The sequence below is a fragment of the Macaca thibetana genome, chromosome 9 (genome assembly GCF_024542745.1).
Source record: "Macaca thibetana thibetana isolate TM-01 chromosome 9, ASM2454274v1, whole genome shotgun sequence".
Lineage (NCBI taxonomy): Eukaryota > Metazoa > Chordata > Mammalia > Primates > Cercopithecidae > Macaca > Macaca thibetana.
This window is the reverse complement of record NC_065586.1, coordinates 7,070,955-7,093,180: the sequence shown is the minus strand read 5'-3', so window position 1 is coordinate 7,093,180 and position 22,226 is coordinate 7,070,955. Positions and strand designations below refer to the sequence as shown.

General features: G+C 47.2%; 1 protein-coding gene across 3 annotated transcripts in view; it reads left to right on the top strand.

The window, feature by feature from the left end:
• Positions 1 to 21,443, top strand: part of SFMBT2 (Scm like with four mbt domains 2) — a 251,505-nt gene extending 230,062 nt beyond the window's left edge. For all 3 annotated transcript variants that reach the window (XM_050804608.1, XM_050804607.1, XM_050804609.1), the window contains 5 exons: positions 3,620 to 3,795; positions 7,398 to 7,564; positions 7,899 to 8,162; positions 8,979 to 9,107; positions 16,156 to 21,443. In XM_050804608.1, the coding sequence (XP_050660565.1) occupies positions 3,620 to 3,795; positions 7,398 to 7,564; positions 7,899 to 8,162; positions 8,979 to 9,107; positions 16,156 to 16,296 (877 nt within the window). In that variant the 3' untranslated portion in view covers positions 16,297 to 21,443. The remainder of the gene's footprint in view (positions 1 to 3,619; positions 3,796 to 7,397; positions 7,565 to 7,898; positions 8,163 to 8,978; positions 9,108 to 16,155) is intronic.
• Positions 21,444 to 22,226: the final 783 nt, after the last annotated feature.

Genomic DNA, 22,226 nt, shown 5'->3' with positions numbered 1-22,226 from the left:
CATCCCAAACTAGGAAGAAAAAATGAAGCCACCCTGGTTCTGTTTCCCCCAGATAACCACTCCCTTCATCCATCCCTCCAGTGTGGCACCGCGTGTGTGTGCCTTGTCACCTGGAGGTTTGATGAGCATCTCGTCTTTGAGCCTCGTTCTGCAGTTTGACATCTGACCTGGCTTGCACATTTCTTCCTGCATTCTTATGTCTCATTATTTTATTTTTTTAGGGACTCTAAGAATCTTGATAGTGAGCTCCTTCCAACAAAGCTGTAGGACCACCAGACTCATAGTGGAGAAAACTGCAAGGGAAAATGTAGCTGTGAAGCATTTTTATTCTACATATCCCATTTTCACTCTCCATTTCCCACAACACGAGGAACATACCGTGTTCCCAGTTGTGCTTTTTTTTTTAATTTTCATTTTTATTTTTCGAAAATGCAACAAAAGCAATAAGCAAGAACCGCCCCAACGTGGGTCCTGGAGTCGCTCTTCAAAGGCATGGAGAGGGGAGTCTCTACACATAGGGTCAATGGAGGGCCTGGGAAAACCAACAGCCGTTCGGGGCTGTAGGATTTCAAGCGTGATCTTATCTACAGAAGATTACTTTTTAGTTCTCACTACATGGAAAGTCAAGCTGGACCCGTTAGAGAAATTGAAGAAAAAGAAACACCCAGGGGCTGGGATGTGAAAGACCCTGAATAAATATGAAGTACATTTAGTAGAATATGCAGATATAAAGTACAAGTTGGAATTTAATTCTTGATTTTTTTGCCGTTGATACTTTAAAAAAAAGATTTATTAGTGGAAAAGTTATTTTTCCAGTCTTTAGAAAGACATTCCTAAAAAGCTGAAATTTCACATTTCAGTAGCTTGGTGATATGTGAATGAAATAAAAACCTATGATCTGTTGCCAGCTGAGAAACTGACCATTACTTTGTACCCATGATAGTTTTAAAAATGTGCCAAAAGGTGATTGAAACCTACCTTCAAGTGCTTGTGTTTTCAGCCAGGCATTATTTGTATCGTATTCCCATAAATATTTGGATGAGGGCTGTAGTGCCTAATTTTAAAACAAGAACCCATCCAATCTGCTTTTTGTAGCTCTGGTTGCCAGTTTTATGTTGGTGAATTCATTACCTGTGGTTTTTCTTGGGGCAGGAGAAAGTCTTTTTCTTAAAAGTGATGAACAACAAGTGACAACATCTAGGTTCCAGAAGCGTGTCTCACTCTAAATTCTTTGTTGTGTGGGTGGGTGTGGGAGGGATGCGAGGAGCTTAATTTTTATTCTTCAGTAAATAGTTATGTTTAAGGAAAGCAGTATTGCGCTTGATATTTATATATGATGGCAAGAAAGTGCCATCTCTTTCAGCAATGTTTGTTGAAGTTTTTGGATTCCCATATATAAAATCAGTTCCTTGTGGATAACTATAAAAGGCATTCGGATTTTCAGATCTCTCCTTTTCCTAGTGCGTTGAAAAGGTTTTTGGGAAAACTTCCATACCCCCTTAGTCTAGATTAGTCTTTCCACTAAGAGCAGAGAAAAGTGCTTAAGAGGACCTCAGAGAATCCTTAGAAAATGTGAACTGAGAAGGAAAGTTACAAGCAGGCAGCATCCGTGGTCAGGAGAAGCTGCTGTGTGGGTGGTGGGGAGGTGCAGATAGGCAGTCCGGGGGTCCCCGTTCTTGTCGCTCCCCACTGGAGGAATGAGCCTTGTCTCAGTCAGCCCAGGCTGTGCAGCAAAGAGCCACAGGCCCCATGGCTTTTGCGATGATGTTTATTCTCTCAGTGCTCTGGAGGGCTAAGTCCAAGATGAAGGTGCCAGGGTTGGTTTCCCCTTAAGCTTCTCTTTTTGGCTTGTGGATGGCCACCTTCTCCCTCTGCCCTCACATGGTCTAGTCTCTGTGCATGTACACCCCTGGTGACTCTTCTTCTCCTTCTCCTCCTCCTCCTCCTTTTTTTTTAAGAGACGGGGCCCTACTGCGTCGCCCAGGCTGGAGTACAGTGGTACAATCATAGCTTATTGCAGCCTTGACCTCCCGTGCTCAAGGAATCCTCCTGCCTCAGCCTTCTCAGCCTTCCCAGTAATGCCCCACCATGCCCAGGTGGTTTTTAAATTTTTTGTAGAGATGGGGATCTCATTACGCTGCATAGTCTGGTCTTAAACCCCTGGGCTCCAGCAGTCCTGCATCGGCCTCCCAAAGTGGTGATATTACAAGGGTGAACCTCCACACCCAGCCTTTTCATCTTCTTATAAGGCCACCACTCCTATTGGATTAGGCCCCCACCCTTATAACCTCATTTGATTTAATCACCTCATTGAAAGCCCCATCTTCAGTTACAGTCCTATCGGGAGTTATAGCTTCAACATATGAATTTGGGAGGGACATGGTTCGATCCATAATAAGAATGAAGGTCTCCTATGTGAGGCCCCTCAGTTAGATTTACCACTTTTGGGGGGGGGAGATTTAACTGGAGAAATCCCTCTTATTTTTCCTAATACACAAATAGACTATAGCTTTCCAAAGACCTCAGTCTAATAAGAAATAGAGATGAGTATGAAGGACTTTTGATTCCGGCGCGCATTCTTGGTGTAGTATGATTTCATCCACTATCTATCACTCAATCAAGATTTGAGTCTGTGGGGAATTGCAGTGAAGGTGTGCTTGTTCAGAAAGGATTCGATTTACTGCTTCGGAGAAAGCAAGCAAAGCCATGGAGGGGTTGCTGAAGGGACTGGAGAGCAGGTGGAAGCAAGTTTTAGTTCCTGGCGCAATCTTTCACCATCCCAACCCAGAGGAGAGGAGTGGCCAGTTACCCTCATGGGCAGAGTATGGCAAGTGGCATTACCATTTCACGTTGCTCCCTTTACACTTGAGAGTACAGCAGCCTTTTCCTTTAACTGTCACTCATCCACCGGAGAGCCGTCACGGTTCTGTTTATACTGAAGTCACTTGCTGCCAGTGTCTGCAAGGCTGGGGGTCTTCACTCGGTTTCCAGGTCCCAATCATACAGTCACTCTGCATTTTTAATGGTTTTTTTTTCTTTTTTTGCTTTTTTTGTGTTTCTCTCCATTTAAATGTGACCTCGCTTACCTATCACCATTCTGCACAGATGCCATTTATGAATAATGGAAATCGTCCCCATTTCAACAATATACACAATCTTGACAAAGATATCCTTTCAGTGTTCTGAATTTGCATGGTTTTCAAGGCAGAATCATGATCCCATATGCACTCACATTTTTCAAAAATGAAATAAGATAACAACAGGAAAATACCTGTTAGATTTCACTAACCTCATTTCGAGAGCCATGCCCGTTAGGTATGTACCCTGCACCACTCATCTTTGGTATGAAGTTGTATAGAGCAAAATGAGGGTGTGCTAAATGGGGGGGTCTTTATGGAAGTGGATTCTAGTTTAGCACTGTTATGACACATTTGTAGCACACTAGTGAGCATTTCTCATAAATATCTCTCCGAGAAATAACAGAAACAGCATGGAAAACTGTGCACCATATGCTTTATCATTAGAAAATGAAGTTGCTACCTTTGAAATACGTGGTACAGAATAGGTCTGAATCATAATCTGGTCTCACCATCGCTTTTTCCCCCACCTTGTTTTCTAGATACAGAGGCAAAACGTACAGGGCTGTGGTCAAAATCGTACGGACATCTGACCAAGTTGCAAATTTCTGCCGCCGAGTCTGTGCGAAGCTAGAGTGCTGTCCAAATTTGTTTAGTCCTGTGCTGGTATCTGAAAACTGCCCAGAGAACTGCTCCATTCATACCAAAACCAAATACAGTAAGTACAAATAATGAAAAAAAAGAAATGCATGGGCCCAGAGGCCTAAACTACGCTATAAGGTATTTGGTTTTTGTTTCATTCGCTTGTTTCTTTTTGAACCTTTTGACTAGTCTTCCATAGGAATTGCTATGGAAGGATTTTTAAAGATTTGCTGTAGCAGATACATGTGTTTTTAGCCTGACATACGGAGGGGATGGGACGAATTAAAACAGGATGAATTTTCATTGGTAGGCCTTGGAAAAGAAGAGAAGAAACTGTGTGTACTGTCATGAGTTTCAGTGGATTGATTGATTCTACAGCTCAGTGGATGCCAGGAGAGCACAATAAAATTGACCACAGTAACAGTAACCCAGATGACTCTTTCAGTCCTTACTCGGGGATAGTGTAATGTTGCTTTCATTGCCCTTCCTGATAGGGGGCCACATCCGCATCATAATCAGCTTCTCATGTTTAGATGCCTTCCTCAACACCCCCACCTAGGAGAGCCATGGAGGACTCAGAAGCCACCATCACTTTCTTTTCTGCCAGCTGGCTTTGCCTCTCTCCCAGGACACAGGATGCAGGACTCAGAGCTGTCCCCACTTTCCTACCTCCAGCTCTTGCCTCTTCCATCCCCAGTCCCATTCGAGGATCTCTGGCCTTGGGCATCCGCTTCCCCTGAGCCCTGCCCTTCTTCCCTTCTGATGACCTTCTCCATCCATGGTAGCCTCTCCCAGACACCTCTACCTCCCGTGCCTGATCTCTCCCTCTGACCCACAGTTCTGAGTTTCCTGCATCTCCCCTCAGTTCTCTCTAATGCAAGGGGGAGTGACCTGGAAGTTGACTCTGCCAGCCGTGTTCCAGCCAACTGGGATGTGACAAGGGCCTGGCCGTGTGGCCAGTGCTCTGTGAGCCACAGTCACTTGTGATGTTGGTCAACATGGGTTCTGGAACCAGGAATCTGAGTGTACTTGAAACGCTATTCAGAGTGTGACTTTCCTTGTATTTTATTACCTCTCAGTGTGTTTCTACACACACACACAACACACACACAGACACACACAGTCTCCTTGCCGCTCTGCCTTCTAATGGAGGTCAGCTGTGCCCTCACTGATCACACAGAGCCCCCGTCATTCTGTGCACAGGGGCGCTCAGGTAGGGCCCGCAGGTGTGTCGGCCCAGCACATCACCTGGTTCTGGAAGAGCTTGTTTCTCCATCACAGCACCTTTTTCCAGGGGAGGGATTCACTGGGAAGCAGCAGCTCCTGAGTAAGAAAGGCCTGACCGAGGGCTCGGCTTTGCCATGCATGGTGAATGCTTACCTGCCAGGTGGGCTTCTCTGTTCTTCCGGGACACTGGGCATGGCAGGAAAGGAGCAGGGTCCCACACCTCCCATTCAGCACTGCCAGAATGAACTCAGAGATGTCTCTGGATCTCATATGATAAAACTCCTAACTCCCAAGATCCTTTGGGTTAATTTATAATGGATGTTACTACGGGCTGAACTGAGGCTCCAGTGGGAGGAGGCCAGAACCATATTTTGGTGGAGTCGAGCACTGGGAAAGCAGGAGTCATCCAGTCTCATTCTAAGGCTCCAAACACATACTGACCTTTGGCCGCATTCCCTAAAACCAATTCTCATCCCCAGCCTCTGGCTTCTAAGAGGCCAGCCTGCCCTAGCCCTGTCATGCATGCTTGGGGTTTGGGTGGGGACAGAGGCTTGCTCATTTGCCCCTGTACGTGGAGACGGCCACAAAGCAGTGCTCGTCCACAGCAGTTCATTCCTTCTCACTGAGGAACACGGTCCCTGTAGAACTGGACACGGGACCTTGTTCCAAGCTCTCCTGCCATCTGCTGCTTTTGAGAGGTTGATGAGAACAGGCCAGGGCTGCCGGAGCAGATGTGCCTCCTGGGAGTTACAGGGCTGCTACTGTGAGGCTTCCAAATGCCGTGCTGTGATCAAATGCAGGGGAGGGGTGGGACATAGACGGCCTTAGGCCTGAAGGAAACCTATGCTTGTTAGTCCTGATGGTCTCATTTTGTAAGTAAGGAAATTGGGGTGCAGAAAGGATAGGTGACTTACCTGGAGGACAAAGCCCACGGCCCAGCACTGTGAGAATGCACTGAAATCATGCTCCCTGCAGAGGGGCCCCTGCAAACCAGGGGTTGTGCATTTGCCATTTTCCTTTGGCCCACCCCATTCGTGGATAAAGGTTCCTTAGCCGCATTCAGTTATTTTGTGGCTCCTGGGCGTCCCATAGTGGGACGGTTGAACCTTTGGTTAATGAGTAGGCGTCTGGGTCGTAATTGAATGCTGGATCCTTAGTGGTGGTTTTCATTAGTTGATGGTACATTTTTTTTATAAAAAACATTAATCACTACTAAAGTTCAATAAATAATTTTTGAGTTAAGATAGACACCTGTGGCCGGGCGCGGTGGCTCAAGCCTGTAATCCCAGCACTTTGGGAGGCCGAGATGGGTGGATCACGAGGTCAGGAGATCGAGACCATCCTGGCTAACATGGTGAAACCCCGTCTCTACTAAAAAATACAAAAAACTAGCCGGGCGAGGTGGCCGGTGCCTGTAGTCTCAGTTACTCGGGAGGCTGAGGCGGGAGAATGGCGTGAACCTGGGAGGCGGAGCTTGCTGTGAGCTGAGATCCGGCCACTGCACTCCAGCCTGGGCGACAGAGCGAGACTCCGTCTCAAAAAAAAAAAAAAAAGATAGACACCTGTGTCTCTGCTATAGAATTCAGAAGTAACGTGAGTCCCACCAAAAATGAGAAGGGAATAAAGTACACAACGATGTAATAGAGAAGGAACTCTGAAAAGAGGAAAGGTGCTTGGTGAATTTGGCCCATGTGTTCAGGATCACGACTTGTCTTGGTCAGACCAAGAGCTGGGGGAGTCCCTCATGCCAGGACCACGCCAGCAGATGTTCACCCGGTGCTTGCTGACTGACCAGTTGCTCAAGATTCAGACTTGGGAGCAGGTGTCAGAGCAATCCGATGGATGTTACTGCCACCACTGTATGCAATGTCTGGGGTCCAGACAGGGATAAACTCCTGTGGGAACTGTGGACATCTTTGTCTCTTTCACCTTTTGCAGAAGTCAGCTCTGGCTACTACAACAACGTACCACAGACCTGGAGCTTTCACTGCACACATTTACCTCCTACAGTCCAGGAGGCTGGAAGTCCAAGATCAGGGTGTCGGCAGCTTTGGTTTCTGATGAGATCCTTCCTGGGCCTGCAGGCAGCCACCTGCTCCCCGTGTCCTCATGGGGCCTCTCCTCTGGGTCTTGGGTCCTTGGTGTCTCTCCTAGACCCCAAGCCCCACTCTTAGGACCTCATTAATGTCAGTGACATCCAGATACACTCACTTTGGGGGTTTGGGCTTCAACGTTGGGGAGGGGCCAAGTTCAGCCCGAACACCTTCCAGACCTGAAGCTTTGAGCAGCAGAAGACCCTCCTTCTGTGGGTCTGTTTTCTCAGAATGACTTTGTAAGGCACAAATGAGTTATCAGATGAAAGAATCGTCTGCCTCCTTCCTCTCTCCTCTCCCTCTGTTCATGTCTGTGTGTGTTTATGCCTCCAAAAGTTTCTCATCTTCCTTCCTACAGCCTATTACTATGGAAAGAGAAAGAAGATCTCCAAGCCCCCCATCGGGGAAAGCAACCCCGACAGCGGACACCCCAAACCCGCCAGGCGGAGGAAGCGACGGAAATCCATCTTCGTGCAGAAGAAACGGAAGTCTTCTGCCGTGGACCTCACCGCGGGCTCCGGGGAGGTATGTCCGCCCGCGGCGCCTGCCCGCTTGTGGCTGTCATCTGGCCCTGGCTGGCCAGTATGGCTGCTTCACAGCAGAGGTGGCCCTGGAGATGGCGGCAGGATGGTCAGAAACACCGAAGAAGAACCCCCTCCTCCTTACCTGCTGAAAACAAATGTAGCGTGTCCAGCTGCTTTGGCTGGGAAGGGGCCTCGTAGGGCCCGCGGGTGGGACCATTGGCTCCATTTCAGAGATTGCCTGGGACAGGGCTTGCTAAGTGGTCTGCACTGGGCCCAGGCCACGGCTACCGGCCCCCCTGCCACCAGCCCCTTAAATGCCTTTTCCTTCGGCCCAGGAAAGTGAAGAGGAGGACGCTGAAGCCATGGACGATGACACGGCCAGTGAGGAGACAGGCTCCGAGCTCCGGGATGACCAGACGGACACCTCGTCGGCGGAGGTGCCCTCGGCCCGGCCCCGGAGGGCCGTCACCCTGCGGAGCGGCTCAGAGCCCGCACGCCGGCCGCCCGCAGAGAGGACACGAAGGGGCCGCAGGGCGCCGGCCGTCTCCTCAGCAGAGGAAGGGGAGAAGTGCCCGCCGGCCAAGCCCGAGGGGACAGAGGTGATTCCTGGGCGTGGGGGCAGAGGGCTTCCCGCTGGGTGTGAAGAAGCACACCTGTTACACCTCAGGGCCACAACGTGGGGAAACCCGTTTAAAATACCTCCAACAGCAGCAGCTGTTCTAGCTCGTTCCCAAGTCAGGAGCAAAGGCTGGCACTTCACCTCTGGGCGGAGGGGCCTTTCAGCATTGGAATGGAGTGCCCAGGGCGGAGACAGTGCCTCTTCCCTGGATGGCTTTAGTGCCACCTGGGTGCTTGTCAGGAGGTGGGCACAGTCCTTGGGTTCCTTTGAACTCCGGGTTTCCAGAAATTCCTTCCCCGCATGTCCTGTGACTGCCGTGTGTCACAGGACACCTCTGTGATGTTTGACAATATTTAATCAGTGTTTCGGGTCTCCCCTAGCCCCATGGGTGGTGTGAGATCAGCAGAAAGGGCCACTGGCGCCATCATGACAGAAACACTGGGGGACACTCTCTCGTGTCTGCTTGGACGTGCCCCTTGTATTTCTCCTCTTTTCTCTAATCAGAGGTGCTTCATTCAGAAGCAGACCCAAGGTTTCCTGAACTAGGGATGCAAGAGCGACTGTCCGTGCCTGCCTTCTTCCCTCTGAAGGCACATGAGTCATCGCAGGGGCGGCATCACTGAGCTAAGAACTTGCCCAGGGACTGAGAGGGTGTGCAGCGTTTTCAGGTGCCCAGTGAGGGAGCAAAGGGAGGCAGTGGCTTCCGGCCAGGAGCGGCTGAAGCCTGGAGAGTGCTGGAGAGGACCCAGCCGGCTGACTGTGCCACAGCTGAGCTCCTCCGACCCTTTCTCTGCAGGACACGAAACAAGAGGAGGAGGAGAGGCTGGTTCTGGAGAGCAACCCGTTGGAGTGGACGGTCACCGACGTGGTGAGGTTCATTAAGCTGACAGACTGTGCCCCCTTGGCCAAGATATTTCAGGAGCAGGTACGGTGGCTTGCCGCATGTGGATTGTTTGATGTGCTGAGACTCTGGATCTGAAAGGAACCTCCTGTCTTAGCCGGCTTCCTCGTGACACCTGCACGGGGGTTCCTCAGCACTGCTCAGCAGGTGTGCGAGACCCAGCTCCCTCCAAGGCCCCTGCTGAGAGCTGCCTGGCAGGGAAAAGAGAGAGGGAGCCTCATTCCTGCTCCTCACTGGCCCCACCAGTGCCACGGTGGGGGTAGAGGGGTGACTCTCCCGGCTCTGGTGACACCACCCAGCAGGGGCGGGAGCTGCCTGTTGCTGCCAGGTGAGGGGTGTGAGTCCACACTCCCCCTGCCATCTCCACCGACCCTGCAGTGGGGGCTCTTTACCACCAGGCCGGGGTAAGAGGCCCAGTTCCCTGCCTGGCCCTTTCAGATGCCACCTCGGTGGTAGGATGAGGTGCTCAGTTGCCACCTGGCCAGGCCGAAAGTCAGGGCGGCTCCCTCCGCCTTGGCTGCTGTCGGCGGGGCCTGGCCAGCCCTCCCTGTGATGTTCAGCTGTCAAAGAGGTGTTGCTGTCTCACAGTTTTTTGTCTTGCTGGGCCACCCCTTGGCCAGGCCTTTGTCTGCAGACAGCCGGCTTTGGTTGAGCCTCCTGTCAGTGCCTTTTGGCAAATCTGGGTTGCAGTTTCTTCAGCTCCAAGTCTCAGGTGCATGAAGCTCACACACAAACAGCAACCAAAACAACCAGAGAGCTCAGCACCATGCTGTCAACTGGGAGCCCAGGCCCCTAGCCGGTCTGCCCTCCTCTCTCCACCTTCCAGAGTCTTCTGTTTGTGGATTTCTATATAATGCCAGTGGATCTTACCCATTAGGCCTAGTGGGAGAAGGAGGAAACAGTGTATCCACCTGGCCTGCCCAAAGTGGAAGCCCGCTGGCCAGTGTGTCATACTGACTGCTGCTTTCGTCATTGTTTCCCTATCTCCCTCACTTCTTTCTACATAAAATGTTTTTAAGATGATGGTATGGTGATGGACAAACGCAATAACGGTCGATAGAATTTCTATTTTAAAGGAGTCTGTAGCCCAGCAGATGAAATGAGTATAGTTAACTAAAACATAAGATATATGATGCTGTGTCCTAAGGAAGAAGAGAGGGTTTTTATTTACATTATCCCTAAATTAATACGGAAACAAGTTGCCACAGAAACAGGATGCACACACACCACCTTGCATCTTGCCTCACTGGCCTTGCAGAAAATTCCAGGCTCTTGCTCTGCTCTGTGCTTACTTTGTTGAAGTTTCTTGCGTTGTCCTGGTATAAATATCTGTGTTCAAAGACCTCATGTTGAAAAAGAAAGTACTGTTTTTCATGTAATAAGTTAAAGATAGGTTTATTCAGTCTCTTTTTAGATCATACAAACCAGTAGTCTAGAAAGAGGATATTTCAAACATTAAATCTGAGAACATAAAAGGTCTGTGACTTCCCGTGCACCCAGGAAATTTCCCAGCTTTTCTCCCAAGTTCATGCAGCAATGAACCGAAGAAAGCAAATTACAATGGTCTCCAGTGCCACCCAAAGAAAGTAGTTACTGTCATTCAAAGTTCTTCCCCCTGTGTCCCAAGAAGTCCAAGAGATGAATTAGTTCATCCTACTGATGACCACTAGAACCTTCTGCAGACATCCGCTAAGATCATGCTGAAAGAATGATTAGGCTGGGCATGGTGGCTCATGCCTGTAATTCCAACACTTTGGGAGGCCAAGATAGGCGGATCACTTGAGGTCAGGAGTTCGAGACCAGCCTGGCCAACGTGGTGAAACCCCGTCTCTACTTAAAAAATAAATAAATAAATAAATACAAAAATTAGCTGGGCGTGCTGTTGGGCGCCTGTAATTCCAGCTACTTGGGAGACTGAGGCAGAAGAATTACTTGAACCTGGGAGGCAGAGGTTGCAGTGAGCCGAGATCGTGTCACTGCACTCCATCATGGGCAATAGAGTGACTCCATCTCAAAAGCAAGCAAAAAATAAATAAATAAAAAAGACGAATGATTGAAGGCAGAAGGAGTTGCCTCCTGACCTTCTGACATTGGCCACCCTTCCTGTCTGGACAACTCTGAAAAGCAACCAGGGAGAGGCCTCCTTAGACCTAAAGAACCTGGTTGATGAGCTTGTCCCTTCAAATAACACACAAACAGGAAAGAAAGACAGTTGTAAGAAATGCAAGGGCTTAGGTGATCGGAGGCTTATTGATAAGCCATATCTCCGTCTTGAAAACAAAAAAGAAAGCAGTAGATTGAAATCCTGTGCAAAGTGTTGCCCAGTGCCACACTTTGCCTGTCTGGTATTTATTGACAGTGGTGCTGCAGCAAGAAGAGCGTTGTATTCAAATCCATGACAAGCGCTGATCCCGCAGGTTTGGTTGCACTGATGCGTATCTGTCGGTCCCCGTGTGCATTCAGCATACACCGATTCAGTCCCTGCGAGGCGCCTTCTGATAGTGAGGTGTGGCATTCTGTATTACTCTAATGTTTTGGTTTTATTTTTAGGCTCAAATGCTTAGTTTTCACAGTAAAAAAAAAAGTTTAGTTAGGCCTGAATGAAGAGCAGATTTCTCATTTCTAGATTCCAGGTTAGGTATGAGGGCTTATACCTTGAAACGTCACTAGCCCCTGTGTCTGTCTACACTGTGTACAAGTTCTCAGTAATAAGCAAGAAAGTGAAACAAAGCTGGTTTGGGGAAAAGCCTAAAGTATTGAGTCTTCCTTTCTGGTATTCCTAAGCCCAGTTGAGAACACCAGAGAAAAGTTTCATGCCTTCCCTAAGCTAAGCCTTCTAGGAAATGGAACACTGCCAACACTGTCTCCCTTGTAGAATCAAGTTGCTCTCCAAGTTGCTTTTTTTTTTTTTTTTGAGATGGAGTTTTACTCTTGTTGTCCAGGCTGGAGTGCAATGGCGCAATCTCAGCTCGCTGCAACCTCCGCCTCCCGGGTTCAAGCGATTTTCCTGCCTCAACCTCCTGAATAGCTGAAATTACAGGCACCCGCCACCATGCCTGGCTAATTTTTGTATTTTTAGTAGAGACAGAGTTTTGTCCTGTTGCCCTTCTAATATCAGTAAAAGCCTTGCCCTTCATCCCTACTTGTTTCTCTTACGAGAGAGACTTTCATTATTGTCATCTCATTCCTGTGTAATTTCACATTTCACACTAGGCAAGTTCACCTGTTGGAATAAAAAGTCATTGCCTACTGGGCTGTCTGAAGTACATGGGCACTTGAGTCTCTTTCTGTCCTATCAGACCTTTAATTACTAACTTTTACTAATTTGTTCATCGTCATTTAGCCCAGATACTCCAGCTCTGATTTGATGAGGTCTCCAGTAGGTCACTGCAGGCATTGTCTGAGATTTTAAATGAGCTAGAAGGAACCCAGAGACTTTATTCACTGGCATGTGAATGAGATGCCTGTGCACAGCATGGTCATTGCTATGTGTACGCATGCTCTGAACGTTGTAAATGCAGAGATTATTATAATCACCAGGAGCATTTGCAAAAATTATAAACTCCCCATTACCAGCATCTGTGCCTTTTATTTCTGAAATGTTATGGCAACTGCTTAAAAATCTATACTCCATAATTTAATGCTGCAAACCTGTACATTATACAGTAAAAATCCACTCATCTATAACTAAAGAACACACAAAACTAAATAAAATTTTACCTATTCATTTGGCTTCCATCAGTCAGAGACAGTGCAATAAGCAGACGGCTCAAGTGATCAATTGACATTAATGAAAAAATTTCAGGATAGTTTATAGGCTTAGTCCAGATTAAGCTGTCCTTTCTCTACTTCTCTAGACCTGAATACCTCCATTAGGAACTACCAAATCCTCACCTGAATGCTCTATCAAAATCGATTTAATTTTGCCCTGTGCTAAGCATGTCGTATATCTCATCATATTTCATTTCTTTACAATTAGTCCATTTATGGGAATTCTTTGTTTAACATTAAAAGTGATCTGCCAGCAGCTCTCAGTTATGTAGGAACCTGTGAAGTATGCTGTTATCTAAATAATCCTTGAAAGAAAAAATAGTCTTCCAGATAAAGTGGCTTTCTGGGCTCGTCATGATTTTACCTTTGGTGTCTCCCCAGTTTCCTGGAATTCTACGTTCCAGGGAACTAGCTGTGTTCATTCTTTCAGTCCCTCTTGGCCTTAATAGTTCTTATTGGTCCCTGAAGTCTCAGTTTGAAGCCCTTTCAACACCCCTGTAAGACTGACTTGGTTGCCTGTCCTGTTTGAGACCTTAGCTCTGCATCCATATGTTAATATCCCTGTATCCTAATAGTCTGTTGACTTGTCTGCCATCCTTCAGATTCATGGGGTGCCCAGAGAGGGAACCTTTCCTTTGTTCACTGTGACATTCCCCAGAGGCCAGCCAAGTGCCTGCCACTTAGTAGATGCTCAATAAACATTGACAAGGAAATAAATGAGTGTGCGCAACTGCACTTAAATATGATACATGCATCGGCCACCTTCGCTGAAATTTTCTGTAGAGAAAGAGTTACATGAATATTTTAGTGCTGATATTCGGTGGTGATTGAATCACCATCATGCCCAAGTACAGATGTTAAAGACTGAGCTACAGTTTTCCCTTCAAAGTTTAATGTCTGAAAACTACAGTTCTCATTCCAACACCGTCTCTAACTTGCTGTGTGATCATAGTTAGATTGGCTAGCTTTTCTGGGCATTAATTTTCACCAGGAAAGTAAACTTCCTGGGAAAGTAAAATAAGTTCTATTTCTATTCTATCCTGTTCTGTGGATGTCATTGAACGTAATGGTTGAGCCACCCGTGCATGGTTTAATGACACCCACAGAATAGAACATCAGCCCTCTGCCTACTTAAAATGTGTTTTTATGAGGCCCATGGTACCTAGAAGACTGTGAGTCCCTACGCCTGTGCCCTCTTGGTCTGTTTTGATGTACTGTATGTGGATTTGGCTCTGAAAGTGGAACTGGCCTGCAGGCCCCAGGCCAGAGGTCCCCCTGGTTTCTTCGTGATCTAGAGCCAAACACTTTCACAGTACTCCCAAATCCCCCCAGCTGCAATCAGCCTTTTCTGTAGCATCTGAAAAGAAAGTAAAATAACATGTATGAGTGCTCTAGAGAAAGGGAAAAATGATGTAAACATAGCATGAAAATATAGTGACAGTTTTCTATAGTTTATCTCCTGCTTTCAGTATGTGTACAAGACAGATCTGTTTACTTTGTGGTTTGATAAGGTCACCTTTGAGTCTTGGTTGAGCATGGCTTCACGTTGCTTACATCGTAGCTAGCGCTCATCTGTAATTTAAAAATAAAAAATGACACTCACATTGATACTTTTAAAGTTAATGTTTCATTTTTATTGCTGCAATACTTATTAGGGAATATTGTTGCTTTTGAATCTGATCAGAAGATAAATTATTCCTGCTCTTAACATTAGTCTTTTGAATCTGATCAGATGATGAATTACGCTTGCTTAGAAGATTAGTCTGCTCAAGGCTACCATTTATACACACTTTGACTTTTTGCTTTAGATATTTTCAAGACAGCTAAATAAACCATTAGTTTAAGAAAATAAGCCGCCTGTGCGAAAGTCACCGACAGGTGTTGTTGGAGACGTATGATCTTACGCTTTTGCTTGGCTATTAATGTCCTTGTGGCTTATGGCAGCACTGGGCGTAATTCTTCTGCAAGTGGCAGAAATTCCAGTTTGTGGAGCTCACTTAATGCTCTCATGGTACCACTGATCTTCATCATTGCCCGGGGCCTGCAGTCTCTTAGAGCCTCAGTGACTCCCTCTGGACTATTGAGCTCGTCTTGGTAAACAGGAAGGAGGACTGCGGTTAAACGCAGAAGTCCAGTCAAATGACATCTGTGTAAATGAACCAGATTACTATATGAAGCAAGCTGCTGAAGAGACAGAGATGTCCAGTGGAAGGGTCTTAGAGCTTTGGAGTGGGTCTCTGGATACTTCCTCCTGTAGCAAATTCAACTGAACATTCATTGAATCAGTGTCTTCCTGCCCTGTGTGTAGGTAGAGAACGGCTGAGCAGGACACAGTGGGGCAACAGGTCTGTGTACAAGCAACACCTCGCTCTGGGCAGTGTGTGTCTGTAAATAGTTGTGTGTGTGTGTGTGTGTGTGTGTGTGTGTGTGTGTGTGTGTGTGTGTGTATTTTCCTATATGGAAAACTGTGCTGTCATTGGCATATCTGTCTTGAGCGTCTTCTCACCCATCCTGATGGTGAAATGCCAGACCTTGGCAGGGAGGTGAGGGAGCCTTGTCTTTTGGTAGAGATTCCTTTGCTTAGTGCTCAGATGAAGTCTCAGCATAGCTCAGGGAGGACCTGGCCTTGCCTGGGGTGGAGGGTGAGTTGCCCTCCCAGCAAGGGACAGTAAGCTTGGGAAGCAATTCCTGCAGCAACCCTCCTGTTCCAGCTCTTTCTACCCAACAGAGTAGGTATGTGAATTTCAGAGTAGCTAGAATGCCCTTAGCCAAAAGCTCTTGTATTTGTATTGTTGGTTTTGTGGTGTTGTTGTTGTTGTTGTTGTTTAGAGAGGCTCCTGCTATGTTGCCCAGGCTGGAGGGCAGCGGTGTGATCACAGCTCACTGCAACCTCAAACTCCTGGGCTCAGGTGATCCTCCCCCCTCGGCCTCTGAGTAGTTGACATCACAGGTTTGCACCACCCTGCCCAGCTAATTTTTAAATTTTTTGTAGAGACCATCTCTCACTGGATTACCCAGGCTTGTCTCAAACTCCTGGTCTTAAGCGATCCTCCAGCCTCGGCCTCCCAAAGTGCTGGAATTATAGGTGTGAGCCACTGTGCCTAGCTGCAAAAAGATTTTAGTAACACAAAGATTAGACGGGCATCCAGCCGGATTGGTATCTCTACCAACAATCCCCTGAACTGAATGAAACAAGAGCATCCTCTTGTCAGGTTTGGCCCCGGGATGGAGCCTGCCGAGATGTATCTACGTACCCGGGTGCACACTGCCCCGTCTCTAACCTGCCTTTCTTTTTCTGCAGGACATTGACGGCCAAGCACTCCTGCTTCTGACCCTTCCGACGGTGCAGGAGTGCATGGAGCTGAAGCTGGGGCCCGCCATCAAGTTATGCCACCAGATCGAGAGAGTCAAAGTGGCTTTCTACGCCCAGTATGCCAACTGAGTCGGCCCTCGGGAGGTGGCCCGTGATGTGGGATGCAGTGTTGGTAAAGGTTTCCAGGACTGAAACTTTGATTTTCCGGGATATGTTAAATGGTACAGACACTAAGTATCACCAGAAAACCAGAAGCCCAGGATCTCCTGCCTCTGCTGGCGTGTGAGCTGTTTCCGTGTTTGCAAAGCACAGCGAAGCACAGCAGCAGTGGCTTCTGGGGAGTGCCAGTTAAAGTCACGCGTCAGACCCTGCCGGACGTGGGCCAGCTTCTTGGTTCGCCCACATTTTGCCTTTCTCCCGCCCCAAACCGGCAGCTCCCTTGGAGCAGGGTTTCCTAAAGTGAGGCCTGCATTCTTTGTAAAAGAAGAATGTCGCCAAGGAAGAAACCTCACCCCGTGCCGTCGTGTTTCCTGTAATCACACGGGCACATTTATACATGCAGTTTCCTGTGGATAGGCGTGTGACCCTGGTTGAGTGGCACCTGCGGTTTCATCTTGGTGGCAGCTCCTTTCTGCCATGCAGCTGGCAGCGACGTCCTTATAAAAAGATGTGCTAAAGCTCTGTCCTCTGTTTGAGGTGCCTTTTAGGAATACGGGGAGTGAAGGAAGGCCTGCAGGCATCTCCGTGCAACTGGATGATTGGTTGGTTGGTTTTGTTGTGTTTTCTGAGACACAGTCTCGCTCTGTCACCCAGGCTGGAGTGCAGTGGCGCGATCTCAGCTCACTGCAACCTCTGTCTCCCGGGTTCAAGTGATTCTCCTGCCTCAGCCTCCCAAGTAGCTGGGATCGCAGGTGCCCACCACCATGCCCAGCTAATTTTTATATTTTTAGTAGAGACGGGGTTTCACCATGTTGGTCAGGCTGGTCTTGAACTCCCGATCTCAAGTGATCTGCCCGCCTTGGCCTCCCAACATGCTGGGATTGCAGGTGTGAGCCACCACGCCCTGGCCCGACTGGATGGTTTTTGATTGAAGCCTAGAATATCTGTAGAGACACACTCTACCCAGTCTTTTCTAGACCTCAACTATCTCCAGTGTTGTAGTTTAATTGTAGTTGGATCAGGGAGTGAGACTTTTAGGCAAATGTTGGATTATATATCAAAGGAAAAGCTTAGTTTCAGAGAGCAGGAAGGTAAAGAGATGTGGGGGAAGCGTTTCATGAACCAGCTACATCCGCTTAGAAGGATCATTGCAGCAGGTCACTGAGCAGGAGTCCCTCTGAGGGTCCCTTCTATCTCGTTCTGCCCCAGCTGGCTGCATATGCACCAGGGACAGTGCAGCATGAGCCTTGAATCTGGAGGCAGCCACTTGGCACCCTGGTTTTGCTGAGAACTAACTCTGAGATCTTGGGTGACTTCTTATCACTCTGGACCTCAGTTCCTGTGAAGCGACAGGTGTGGACACTGAGGGCGCAGTGGTGAGCACGCTGTCTCCCGCTGGCGTTCATCCCGCTCATGCCGGAAAGAAAGATCCAGATCAGCCAACAATGAGAAAAAGAAAGAAAAAGAAGGGTCTGGTCCCAGTTCTGACCCTGCCATTCCTGCAGCTCTTTCTGGCTTTGAGTTTGCTTGTGGAATTTCTTGGGCAGTTGTGTTAAATCCGCCAGGTCACGTACAGACAAAGCTGAGGCTGCAAGAGCTGGCTGGCCTCTTGGACCAGAAGCCATCTCCATATCCTCATGAGCGACTCCGTATCTCCACTCAGACCCAGTGGACTACAGTGTTCCTCTGTGGTGGCTACCAAGATGCCTTTTTAAACGTATGCAAGGAAACCAAACCCTGCCGCAGTTCCTGAGCAGACACTGGAAGCAGAGGCTTCACACCCTTCCTGCTTTTTCACCATAACTACCTTGAGCTTGTCCCTTGGACTAGAGCGTCCACAGTTCCAGTAAAATTCTGCGGTAGGCTGACGAGCTGCTTGCATTTCTGTGACATTTCCAGATACGATTCTTGGTGGGATTTTGGAAACTGTGATTGCTCAAGCTCACCCTTCTTAACACTCTAATGGTTACAGAGGAGAATGGAAAACACATATTTTATGGATGAGGCGTTTTGGTCTCCCCTGCAGTCGCTTTCTAGAATCAAGTTTTAGAGTTTGGCTGATGCATCTGCCCGGGGACCTCAGATGGGAGGAGTGTGTCACTTGTGCCCCGACAGAAATGTCTCTGGGATCCGTGGCTGGCTTGCCCTGGGCATCTCTCCTTTAAGCTCCAGTTTTGACCTTTCCGTGGTTTTCCACCCCTGCCTTCTCAGCCACATGCTTTTGGCCTTAAACGCTCAAGTCTCGTGGAGTGAAACTCTGTCAAACGACTGGAAAGGGCATCCATTTCCAGATCTTTGGCATTTTCCCCGCGCTGACTCCTTGATGATCCTTCACTGTGGCCTTTTCAAGCTGAGTTGTTTCTGTTGTATTTGAGACGAGGATGAGGGAATGTGGTGGCCGCAACAGAACAAGGACTTGCAGCACGAATGTCACCTTCTGTCTCCCTCTTCAGTGGTGGCACGGAGGAGGAGGTGCTGCGTTGGAGGGAGGAGATCCTCCAGGAGCTCTCTGGAGCCCACCCAGGGAGCTGGAGTTTGTGGCCCGCCAGGAGCCCAGGAAGGATACGGCCACTGTCTCAGGGGAAAGTGTTTGCTTCCCATGAAGCCAAGTGCCCAGGACTGTCCATATCCTTCACCCTGACAGTTTAACTTCAGTGTTTCTCTGTGCAGTCGCGGTCACCATGGGTGAGCACTCTGTGTGCGCGTGCCAGGGAGGAGATGGCTGTGACCACTGCACAAGAGGGCACGGCCTGGCGTCACCATGAAAGTTGTCTCTATGCCATCTCTCCGGTCCTTGAGGAGAGCCCAGAAAGATTTTAGGACCAAGGAGGTGCTTTTCCTCCAGCTGTTGCCAGTGTCCTTCTGAGCTTGGATTCTCCGGGGATTTCCGTCGTGACGGGTGGACTTCACGTCAGCAGCAATTACAGAATTGTAATGTGTTTTCATTGCTCTGTAGGATTCACCTCTCACCAGCGTCTGTCTTAAAGATAGGGCCAATTTCATGGAGCATTTTTCTGTGTGTGTCCTTGTTGCTTTTGGCAGAAAAAGTGGATTTGACATGTGTGCCCCGATGCCACCATAGCCCCTAGGCCAACAGTGTCATGGTCTAAACACCAAGAAGTGATGCCCCGCATTCCTTCCCTTGATGGTACTGTTTCTTCTCCATCTCTCTCGGATGATCCTTTGGGACCAAAGTCCTCTCCTTAGTGCGCCCACGTCCTGTGGGCATCACACCACTTGGAACTTCCTGGAACTGGCCCGGCGGACCCTGCAGTCTGCGCTGTTTGAAAACCCTGAGAAAGAGACGTCACCTCAACTTGAATCACGACAGCCCATTGCTCAGTCTCACCCTAAACTCACGGAGCTTGTTTCAGCTCCTCACTTCTTGACTGCATTTGTACTATGTTGAAAAAATATCCTGTCCACAAAAACACAAACCTAACAACCTAGAAAAAGAACAGGGTACTACTGGCATTACAGAACTTCTTCGCCTTTCAAAACAAAAGCAAAAGCCAGTGAACTTCACCACAGAGCTTCATAGTGTGGGGGACTCATCCATCACTTTCAAAATTAGAGTCATTTGATCCAAGTTTGGGTCAGACACAGTATTTGAGCTGCACGGCTTCTGGGTTATCCTACCTTATTTGATCAGATTCAAAAGATGATTTCCTGTGTTTGTTTTGGTTTGTTCCTCAGTACGTTAAAATGATCCACGCCTTGAACACTGCCCCTGCGACCTTTACTGCCCTCTGTAGGAGGTTGATTTTGATCAGCCCTTTGAAGATGGGTGTCGAATTTATCTCACAGAATTTTTAGTGTTGTATATGGCAAGTTCTGAGATTTGCCCTCTATCTTATGCCAAACACCCCTTTCTAAGAGCTGTCCCCGCTTAGTTTTAGAAGCACTAGGGGTTTTCATACTTATTTTATAGAACACCCATTTATATTTATTTCTGTATATAGAACTAAAAAAAAAGCAGTAGTGTTAAAAATCTTTGTTGTGGTTTGAGCATCTTTGCTGCTTTTGGATTAAGATGGCGAATCAAGGCTCCACTTCCTCTCTCTTCTGTCTTTAGAAAGCTGTGATCACGTGTGCAATTATTTGAAAGGAAACATAGTCAATTAAGAAACCTGTACTTTAAGGAAGAAATTGTTAGCGAGATATCCATACTGCCCATATCTCGTTGGTGCAATAATTAAATAGCAAAGGAAATCTGTATTGGCAACTATTATAATTCAGTAGTTCTTTTGTTTATTGCCCTTTTCTGTTTAAGAGTCTTTTGGAAATTAGTCCCTTTCACGTGGTTGAATTCTTAAGTTGACCAGTTCTTATAGCTCTTATCACTAGAATGGTTTGCAGATACCCCAAACATACTATGATAAAATCAAATTGTGCTACTTTTGACCCATGTAATTTACCTGAAAGTTGTAATTGCTGACATAGAGTACTGCCTTGAATTTTGGTTGAAAACCTCTCTAGTTTCAATGATAAATAACAACTCAAACGATTCCATATTGTTTGAGGAAGGGGCTGTAATTCTTCTGTATGGTTGGCACCAAGTAATGGGAATTTGGCCTGGTGAGTATGACGGTCGTGCTGCCTAACCAAGGCAGAGCAGTGCTTTTTGTGTGGCTGAAGAGATGTGCTGACGAAAAAAGGAAACTTCTAGGATAATCGTTGGCTAAAAATCACCTTAGGATGAAAAATTTGAGGCAAATTTTTTTAAATGACAGAAAAAATAATCATCTCACTTGCTCAAAACAGGAGCCAGCATGATCTCTGGAAACATCAACTATCCCTCGTCGTGAATGTTGAAAGCCCTTTCACTGTTTTGCATTCTAGTTTGAATAGTTTGTATTGAAATTGGATTCCTATCTTGTGTATGTTTTTGGTGCATAAAAGGGAAAAATTGGTGTCGTTACTTTTGAAATTTGCAGGACGAAGGGCATGCTTTTGGTTTGCTGTAAGATTGTATTCTGTATATATGTTTTCATGTAAATAAATGAAAATCTATATCAGAGTTATATTTTAATTTTTATTCTAAATGAAAAAAAAAACCCTTTTTACTTGAAAAATAATTGTAAGCCACATTGTTAATAAAGCAAAAATAAATTCTATGGTGGTGTTTCGGTCTTTGTGTTGAAGGTTATTCAATATTATCTTTAGCGTCTGCATTAGTTATTTTGGTGGGAATTTTTTGTTTTGTTTTTGCCACGCACTAAAGCCTTATTTCTAGGTTGTTAACGACCACGACTCTCAAAGTCCTGTGTGACCTCTCAGAGTCACCTCCTAGCTCCAGAATGGAACTTTCTGGTCAAGGAACTTGTGTTTATTCTTTTTAGTTGTTAAAACATTCTCGTGTATCCTTACACAACCACCTCTAGCCCTCCCACTTTCAGTCATTTCTGTTATTCTAGGATTTCCTGATGCTTTAGTAGAAAGACTGCTTTATTTCTATGAGAGCAATAATTAAATAACCACATTTATATTTATCATTTTTCTTTCAGTGTCACACGTAGGTTTTAGGCAATGAAGTTGGGATGAGAAGAGAGACCTTTGCCATCCTACCCCATCTCTGGGATCTGTCACAGGCAGAACCTGTCCCCTTCCTCTCTCACCACAGGTTCAGGTAGCATCTCCTAGGGGCAGGGGTAAGGGAGAAGGAAAGAATCTCCTAGGGACAGGGGTAAGGCAGAAGGGGAGAGAAAGCACTGAGTTAATGGAGGTGGAGGAGTGTTGAACGATTTCTCCTTTTCATCCATCCCAGATGATTTCAAGTATCTTAGTTCACCTTATTTTTTACTTCATTGCTTTCTTTTTAGAGACAGGCTCTCACTCTGTCACCCAGGCTGGAGTGCAGTGGTGCAGTCATTTACTTCTTTTTAAATATTATTTTTTGC